Genomic DNA, 9642 nt, shown 5'->3' with positions numbered 1-9642 from the left:
CTTCACCCCTGAAATAATCAAGCATCATTCCTTCTTGACTTCTGACCCCAGATCAAGAATTATTCCCTTACTATACTCATAGTATTTCGGGCATAATTTAATACATTATATATTTACCTTTTGCCTCCATCCTAAGTATTCCTCATAATTATCTGCTGTTTTATACCAAAGTATTCCATGCTTGGTACTCACTAGTGCTAAGTATTTTAACATCTTTAATCAATGGTTTTTAACCTTCCTAACACTGAGACCCTTTAATATAGTTCATGTTGTGGTGAACCCTAACCATAAAATTATTTTCGTTGCTACTTTGTAACTGTAATTTTGCTACCATTATGAATTGTAATGTAAATACCTGTTTTCCGATGGTCTTAGGTGACCCCTGTAAAAAAGTCGTTCAACCCCCAATGGGGTTAAAACCCACAGGTTGAGAACCACTGCCTTAAATAGGTACACAAAATTGTAAATTTTATTTCTAAAACTATGCAACACCTCCCCGCGTTAAACTTGAAACCTAATTCTCAGCTCGTCCTGAGGGAAATATGTTTAGTGATCTCTTTTCTCAGAGAAGCGCCACTCTAAATTTAATTCTGTATTCATATCAGTGTTCCTAGATCCTGAGAACGAAACCTCACCTCGACATGGTTGCTCGAAATTGAGTTCCTCTCTTGTGAGTCAGCACAGCTCCCTCTTGTGAGGCTGCCAGATCAAATGCCAGCACTGATCGCTACAGGTGGTAAAGACGATGCTACTCTCAGATTCGCAGTTTTTAGGAAAAGTATATGCCTACTTTGTTAATGTGTTTGATTGTAAATGATAAAATATTGAGCACACTGTAGTCAAAAAACTTATTTTCTTTGTTTTTTCCCATCACTGTTTCAGGAGGGAGGTGATGCAATGATCACTTGCTATCTATCAGTTAAAAGAATAAGGTAGTTTTTATAATTCAAAATACTTGCAACATAGAGTTGTTTGGACTTAAAAGTAAACTGAGTTTTAAAAAATACATTTTTCAAGTTGTCCAAATTAATACTTCCCCTTCAGCGTTCTAGTTTAGGAAGACAGTTGCCTCCCTTCCCTTTCCACAGTAGTTATGCTGGCCAGTTCCAGGTCAACTTGACACCACCTGAAGCCATCTGAGAGGAGGGAGCCTCAACTGAGAAAATGCCTCCATACTATTGGGCTGTAGGGAGGCCTGTGGAGCATTTTCTTAATTAGTGATAATCAGCGCTAGCCCATTGCGTGTAGTGTCGCCCGAGCTGGTGGTCCTGGGTTCTATAACAAAGAAGACTGAGCATCCATGGCCTCTACATCAACTCCTGCCTCCAGGTTCCCTGAACTCCTGCCTTGGCTTCCTCAATCAATGGGACTCAGGATGTGTAAGCCAAATAAACCCTCCTTCCCTCTCCAACTTGCTGCAATAGTAATCCTAGCTAAGACAAGCGGTACATCATAAATAGATGGGATGTAATGGGTCAAAGTTCACTTTCATGCCTGTGAGTTATAAACTAGAGACACGCCCACCAGACTGTGTCTGACACAAAGCAATTGTTTTAAAAATTAAATATTTTAAAAGTATTCTCTATTTCCTATAAGAATTTTAGTTTAATTTTTAAAGTTTTTTCTTCTCCCACCACCAACTACCACCCCATACTCTCTACCCCACCCAACTTCTAATTTCTAAAATTTATAATAGTATTAGTTTTAATTTTTTTTAGCATTTTCTTTTCACCAATAACAAGCAGTGACTTTAGGATCTGCAATAACTATTACCTCCCACTTTCAATCGACGTAATTGATAAATAAATACAATGAAAAGCAGGCCTCGGAGTTTTCTCCAGATTATTTAATGAATTCAAGAATCACTATAGCCATATTCCATGAAATGCAATCACCTGTGATGGAGGCTGCAGCCCCGGTGAGGCAAACAAAAGCATCACGAGATCGCTAAAAGCCTATGCAGCCGCATGTCTGTTCTTCCCTGCTATAATGGAGCTTGTGATGGGACGCAGAGATAAGTAAGCTTGTCTCTTGAGTTTTTTTCTAATTCATAGACCTTAAACAGACAAAACACAAGAAACTTCTACTTAAACACGTGAGTTCTAAATATTATTTTTACTATAAACTTTGTTCTCTCCATATAGACGGGAAGGCCAGCCTTTGGTATAAATAATGTATTTCCATGGCAACATGTAAAGGAACCACTAGCGTGCACTGTCACTGCGCAAGTCTTTCGGCACGGGCACGGCAAAGGCCTCTTTGCTCTCGGTAAGCGCTCTGGGCTGATGGATGAAGACGCTGAATTTGACACCCTGGTTGTTGGCAGCTCTGACAAAGCCGCTATTGGCAGTCATGGTGATGGCTTTCAGGGTGTCTCCTGTCCCAAAAATCGTTAACGAGCGGCTGTTAATTTTTGAGCTTGCCACTAGTCTCAAGGCGCGCTCAGAAGGCTGGTCTGGGACCACGGTGACTCGCTTAATTAGCATAGCGGCCCTCTCTCTCTCTCCTGGCCCCCCTAAGGTGTCTAGAATAGACTGAAAATCCTTGACAGCAGATTCACAGGCAAACAGCTCCTTGTCCTTCATAAACGCTTCCAGCTGAGGCAAGACCTGCTCCTTCCTCTCCTGCTCGGCTTGCTCTGTGAGTACTTTCTCTTTGAAGACGAAGTGGCAGCCTCCATAGCTCATGGCAGATACATACGTGATTAAAGTAGTGATGTCCAGATTGACTCTTCTGCAAATGTCCACCTTGATCTCCGTGGGAAATGCAACGTGCGCCAGGACGTTGTCTCGGTCCACTCTCGTCACCTGCAGAAGTTCTTCGTCCTCATCGTCGGGCTCGCTCTCGCTCAGCTGCGGCTCTTCAGGGTGGCTTAGCAGAGAGTTGACTGCGACGATGTCCCCTCTGACAGAGATGCCCATATCTCTCAGCTTCTCTGCCATGGGACTAGAGACACTATTGTAAAATGCAAACACGATGTGAGGGTTGCTATACTGCACAGGCTGCTGGCGGCTGGCCTGCAGGAAGTCTTCGGCCTGCTCAATGATGCTTTTGTCGCCATACTGGCCCCTGCCCAGCCAGATGTTATGCAGCGCTTCGGCCTTCCGGCCAATAGCTTTGACCCACGTGTGACCGCCATTCGCTACGACATCCACCACAAGAGTCTGCTTCTCTCCCAAGGTGTCTGTGTAGCCAAACACACGGAGAACGCTGACAACTTCTTCCAGGTTTTCTGCCGATTCCACGATGGCTTTCAAGTGTGTTAGGTTTGTACTCTGTAAGTGGGATTCTTTAATAGCTACTTTCCCAGCCTCTATTTTCTGTAAGAATTTTAGCTCGGCCTTCAGTTTGCTACACAGCTTTGCGCCCCCTTCTATGCCACCTTTTCTTGATCTAGAAAGGGATTCTGCTCTCTTGATTAGTTCCTTGGCTATGGCAATTCTTTCAGAGAGCATGGAGTGTGAAGACATGCTGACAGCATTATTCCTTTCATCGAAGACAACAAACGGGGAAAATCTCAGTGTTATTCCACCACAAGCATGATTAAAAAGTCCAACCTAGCAACAAAGTTTATGAAGATTGAGAATATGAAGCTGGGCTTTTGAGAGAGACTCCTTCGACAGCTGAAGAAAGCTGTAAGCTTTCCTGAAGTGAGTTGGATTCTGACACTTGTTCAGACCTTCATTTCTTTGAACTATGAGATCCACAGCAAGTCCTATGTTAGGATAAAAAGCAGGAGTTTGGCAATGTGTTTTATATCTCTATCAATAACTAGTCTTACTATTCAGCTACTGAAAAAATGTAAAGGTTCCAAACACCAAGATTAAAAGTTGACCGCATGCACAAGACCTCCATAAAATCAAGTCAGAGAAAATATCCCAGCATAGGGGAGGGGAAGAGGGCACAAAGCTTCACCCCTTACCAAGAAACTATCTGTAATTCATGATCACTGGGAGAGGAGATACGAGTGTCCTTCAGTGGAATGACACTGTATCCGAACTCCAGGGCAAATCTCATGCTCAGGAAGAGCTGGCCAACACAATATGGAGTCCGTGTTTTTCGTATGCTTTGTCTTTGTTATTTTGACAGAACATGAAGTCAGGTGGGAGGGGCGGGAAGGCATATGTGAGAGGTAAAAGACTATAATAACAATATAGTGTGTGGAAGGAAATATAAATTAACAAAACAAAAAAGTTTCCAACACTGAAGAAATGTATTGAAGAAACTGGGAAGACCACCCATGGGTTGGGAGGATTAATACTGTGAAAATAACCATCCTACCAAAAGCAAGTTCATACTGTATTCAACACACTCCCCATCAAATTTCCAAAACAATTACTTACAGAATTTGAAAAAACAATCTTAAATTTCACATGGAACAAAAAAAAAAGAAAAGAAAAAAAAAAAACAGAATAGCAAAAGCAATCCCAAACAACAAAAGAATGGCTAGGGCTATCACCTCAGATTTCAAGCTATACTACAGAGTTACAGCAACAAGAGCATAGCACTAGCATAAAAAGCAAACACACTGATCAATGAAAAATAAATTGAGGGTTTATATGTGAACTCTCACTCCTAAAGTCACTTGATTTTTGACAAAGATATTAACAATACACAATGGAGAAAACAAAGCATCTTTAACAAATGGTGTTGGTCAAACTGGATAGCTAAAAAGTAGAAGAATGAAACTTGATCCTTATCTCTCACTTTACACAAAACTCAACTCCAAATGGGTCAAGGACCCCAACCTAACATATGATATCCTAGCTGGGTGGTGGTGGCACACACCTTTAGTCCCAGCATTTGGGAGGCAGATAGATGGATCTCTCTAAATTCGAGGCCAGCCTAGTCTACAGAGTGAGTTCCAGGACAGGCTCCAAAGCTACAAAGAAACCCTGCCTCGAAAAAAAAAAAAAAACCAAACCAAAACAACTCTGATATCCTAACTCTGAGAGAGGAGAAAGTATAAAACATACTAGAACTCACTGGCATAGGATAGGACTTTCTAAACAGGACCTTTATGGCACAGACATTAAAAACAACAATTAATAAATGAAACCTGAAACTAAAAAGTTTCTATTCAGCAAAAGATGCCATTACTTGAGTAATGAGGCAGCCTATAAAATGGGAAAAAACTATCACCTGTAGACCTGACAAAGGGTTAGTTTCTAGAATATATAGAGAACTGAAAACATAGCCATAGAAATCAGGACATTACTAAGGGGCCGTGGGGAGGGGCTTTTAAGGAAGAAGAGATGGATACACTGGTGTGAAGGGTTAAATGTTAAAATGGATCAGGAATGGCTAAGCTGGAGTGAGAGGGGAGTGTAGGGTGTGTGTGCAAATAACACTAAAGACCTTTCAAAAAAGACACAACCGGTCAAGGTGCAGGGAATATAAGGCAGCATTACTCTGAGCCCTGAAGGGAACACAGGTAAGCCCTCCCTCCTTGACTCAGAGCAGTGGATGGCTACAAGGACCCTCCTCTGGACACAGCAGGGCAGCTGTGTCTATGAACTCACACTGGCTGTGATAGCATGCACTTGTACAAGCAGGAGCCAGACCAAATACCGAGCACGGAAAGCGGAGTTAGGCCCAGAATCCCTTCACTAGCCAGGCAACTACTGGAACTTTTAGCTGCTGGGAGAGGGAAAGAGAATTTTCTCTAAGAGTATAGCCCCAGTATGGCAGCCACTCTCCAACGGAAGATTGCACGTTCAAGACTATGTGAAGGAGGAGGGGTGGCGGTGGATGGGTAGGGAAGGTGGGGTAGACCTGGGAATAGTTGGGGGAGTCAGAGTGAATATGGCAAAACACATGATATGAAATTGATATTTTAAAATGTAAAAACAATCATTTAAAAAGGTACAATTTGTCCTAAGCAAAAGTCTCTCCTAAACTGATACTAGGGTCTCTCACTTTTTACACCTTCTTTGTTTCCTTGGTAGGGTTTTCCTTGAGACTGTGTTTCTCTATATAGCCCTGGCTTTCCTGGGACCACGCTGGCCTTGAACCCAGAGACCTGCCTGCCTCTGCTTCCCAAGAACTGGGATCAAAAGTGTGCACCACCACGCCTGGATGGATGTCTTTTAAGAAGTTGTCTCTTGATTTCCACAGGGTACAGATGCGAAGGAATCGAGACTGCGTGATTTCTGCATGTGACGTCAGCTGAGTGTTTTAAAAAGAACAAAGGGGACAACCAACTTGCTCCCGTTCCCATTCTGAAGGAAGCGCTGGAAGAGGGACTCAAAAGAGCACGCCAGGATGGCCAGGATGACTGTTGGGCTATAGCGAGGTGGGAGGGCCAGGGGTGAGGTGCTTCTAGGGGGGTTATGGTTCCCATCTGGGTCCGTCCACCTGTACAGCTGAGCCTGGCCCAACAGGTCCCGATCAAACAAACAGCCTCCTGCTGGCCCGGGGCTTAAAGGCCAGAACAGGGAAGACGCAGAACTGACCCTTCCTGTCGGGACACCCGGCCCAGTCCCTCCTCTCTTCCCACCTCCCTCTCTTCCCCACTCACTCCCTCAGTCTCCGGATCCTCACCAGCAGCGCCACAGGCCCCACGCGCACATTGCGAGGGCACACAGAGGCAGTGTGCAAAGACAGCTCAGCAGACAGCCCTCACCTTGCTCTGCTGAGACACTCTCGGCCCGCTGAGCCCGCCTCCGGCATTACGTGGTTCCGGCCGGGTGAGTTTGAGCTCGAGAGTCCCAGGCGGCGACGAAGCGGCCATGTTTGTTGAGGGCATTAGGCCTCCGCCACCAGTGTGACAGCTGAGCTGCCAGCAAGCAGAGGCGGGTCTAGGGCTGGGTCGCATTCCCACTGGGTCCTGGATGGTAAAACTTATTTGGGGCTCAGGTTTGGTTATTTTTAACAAAATAAAAACGGGAGAGCCATCAGAGGCTCCAAACGCCGCTCGGAAGCACTTTGAGTTGCACCATCCTGGCTTTCCATAGGAGACTTTAAATGTGCTGTCCGACTAACAGGGCAAAGTAAGGCTTAGCTTCTGAGGGCTGGGAATATTTAGCCAAGCGGAGTGTTCAAAGTTACCCAGAAAAGAAATTGAGAAACAAAACTAATTTTAAATACTAGACATAAGTTGTCATCTTTTTCTTATAACCTGCTCCTTGTCCCAAGTGCTACTTGGACGATAGAAATAATTGCAAATTACACAACCTAAATCATTAAGAAAGGAGCAATGTCTCGTTCGGTGCTTACCGTGGCCAGCGCTATTCCAAATACACCACGCATTATTTATTTAGTGCTAAATTGACGGGTAGATAGACGAACTTTGCAGCTGAGCCACAGACCAGTTATTTAAGGCCAGGCAGCCCCCGGGTTTACATGCCTTCAGCACAGCCTAAAACACCTTTATCAATTTATCAAGTACAAAGTGCAGAAGGGCTTTGGAACTTCAGGTGTCTAGATGGGGGACAGAATTAAAAACAGATTCCTTAAAAGACATTGTTAAGACACACCGGAGTCCTCTCTTCCAACTGGCACAGCTGGCTCGTTCCTCATCCTTCCCAAGCAATAAGTTCATGGTGATGAAGGTAAACTAGGGTGTCAGATGAAATCCCAACAAAAGGCGGGCGCCATTATTAAGTGGAGTTTTTCTGACTCAAACGGTGCTCCTAGCCTATTTGCTCCTCCAGTGCACCCATCTTCCAGTACCCACCTGCTCCACCTTTCCCCTCCAAACTATACATAAGAATAAAAAACTCCAAAGACATCTAATATTCACGGTGTACAAGAAAGTAGGTAGGTCCCAGACTCATTCACACACTTCCCAACATTCTTCTTGTGAACATTCTTCTATTTGGACAGAGATGGCAGAACGAAGTGGCTTTAGAAAGTATCTTATAACTGGAACCTTCAAGTGATCAGTTACTATGACCCTCAAATAAGAAGTTTCTTCATTTAAGAGAAGGCACAGCATAGGAAAGAGCTCTTCAAAGATAAAGGCCGTGTCTCAAACCTTAATTATCAACTGTATAGTAAGGTTGACAACAGCAAAAAGCAAGAGTCAGATATTCCACTGACAGAAATTTTAGCTCCTTAATCAAGAAAATTAAAAGGAAAAATTTAAATATACTAAAAAATTTACAAAGAAAAGAGTTTAATAAAGAAATCTTTTAAAAAACTTAATTTTTATAGTAAAGAACCTACTTGGGTGTTCAGTGCATTGAACATTAAGTACCTAGCAGAAGTGCTTGCTTTGGCAGCACATAAACGACCATTAGCCCAGAGAGTAGCACGGCCCCTACAAGAGAATGACACACAAAGTCGTCCGTATTTAAAGCATCCATATTTAAACAAACATTTGCAAACTCACCAAAGGGCAAATAAAACCACTGTAAAATTCCAGAGGCCACAGAGAGGACAGTATTTTGCCACAGACAAGAACTGCAACTAAGCAAAGGGCTACTGGACCGGTGGCCAGAGAATTAAAATTCTACTCCCAGGAAAACACCAACCCCTCCCTCCCATTGAGTAACTTTACTCTTCTTTAGGGTTGGGGTTTAGGGTTGCACACACTGGCAGGAAAGAGGGCGAGGTTAAGTACCAAGTTCAGCAATTTCTGTCTATAACTACTAAAAATATACTCCACTATAAAGCAGTCCTCCACACTCTTCCCTTTCCAACTCCCTCTTCTAGACACTTTGCACAGCAAAACGTATGGTAAGGGATTAGAGACAAAAGTCTATCAGATACAAATTGAACCAAATGTTGGGAGAAGCTATGAACTCTGGGAACATTATAATACACAAGATTAAAAGAAACTAAAATCCACAACCCAAAATGATTTGAGAGTTTAAGAACGTTAGAAAAGCAATGGGTCCCTACATCAAAGAATAGGTTTCTGAAATAATTGGTACAAAAAGGAAACAGTGTAGTTTCAAGGACAAAGAAAAGAATTATTTTGTGAACAGAATGGAGTTGTAGGCAGCTGTGCATTTAGCCGAGGCAGAAGCAAAACTAACCCTGAACTTAATCTGCTTCAGTGATGTCACCTCTTCCTTACGACTTCTGTTGTACCTGTTTGCACCCCCGTCTTAAATTTACGTACCTTTGCTTTGCTTTTTTCTTTGATTTATAAATGTTGGCATTCTTCTGGGTTTGTTTTTTAAGACAGGGTTTCTTTTATGTAACCCTGGCTGACCTGGAACTGTGTAGACCAGGCTGGCCTCAACTCCTGATCCACCTGCCTCTGCCTCCAGAACACTGGGATGACAGGTATAAGACACTATCACTGAGCATCTTGTTTTGTTTGGTTGGTTTTTTCTTTAATATTGGTCATGAGAGGTCTAACAGAAACCCGTCTTTTTTCACTTACAATATTAAGTTTAGCCAAAACAGAAAATCTAATTCAGTGATTCTCAACCTTCCTAATTATTTTCATTGCTATTTCATAACTGTAATTTTGCCACTATTATGAATTGTAATGTAAAGATTTGTTTTTGAATGTTTTAGGCAACCCGTGAAAGGGTCCTTCAACCCCCCAAAGGGCCCCAGCCCAGAGGTTGAGAACCACTGCTCATATTTCTTTGCACACTCAGCCAGGTAGTAAGTTGACTTAAAAAAAAAAAAACAAACCCTTTTTAATATTATGATTATTGTGCTAGATTCACCAAGCCCAAC

The 9642-nt window shown here is 43.0% G+C and overlaps 1 protein-coding gene across 3 annotated transcripts; it reads right to left on the bottom strand.

The window, feature by feature from the left end:
- Positions 1-1825: 1825 nt before the first annotated feature.
- Positions 1826-6738, bottom strand: C13H7orf25 (chromosome 13 C7orf25 homolog). Of its 3 annotated transcripts, none has more exons than XM_057787651.1 (2): positions 6626-6738; positions 1826-3715 (listed from the first exon to the last, which is right to left on the bottom strand). In XM_057787651.1, the coding sequence occupies exon 2, from the start codon at positions 3468-3470 to the stop codon at positions 2205-2207; it is 1266 nt and encodes a 421-aa protein (XP_057643634.1). In that variant the 5' UTR covers positions 3471-3715; positions 6626-6738; the 3' UTR covers positions 1826-2204. The 3 variants fall into 3 exon arrangements, with proteins under 3 accessions (XP_057643634.1, XP_057643632.1, XP_057643633.1); XM_057787649.1 differs by having other exon boundaries at positions 6544-6648; XM_057787650.1 differs by having other exon boundaries at positions 6521-6640.
- Between the last annotated feature and the right edge of the window lie 2904 nt (positions 6739-9642).

Source organism: Chionomys nivalis, chromosome 13 (assembly GCF_950005125.1).
Source record: "Chionomys nivalis chromosome 13, mChiNiv1.1, whole genome shotgun sequence".
NCBI lineage: Eukaryota > Metazoa > Chordata > Mammalia > Rodentia > Cricetidae > Chionomys > Chionomys nivalis.
Note: the sequence above shows the minus strand (reverse complement) of the source record. Positions and strands in the feature narration are given on the sequence as shown.

What these genes read in the sequence shown, in the direction of transcription:
- C13H7orf25 (XM_057787651.1), bottom strand. Translation starts at nt 3,470, where the DNA reads ATGTCTTCACACTCCATGCTCTCTGAAAGAATTGCCATAGCCAAGGAA.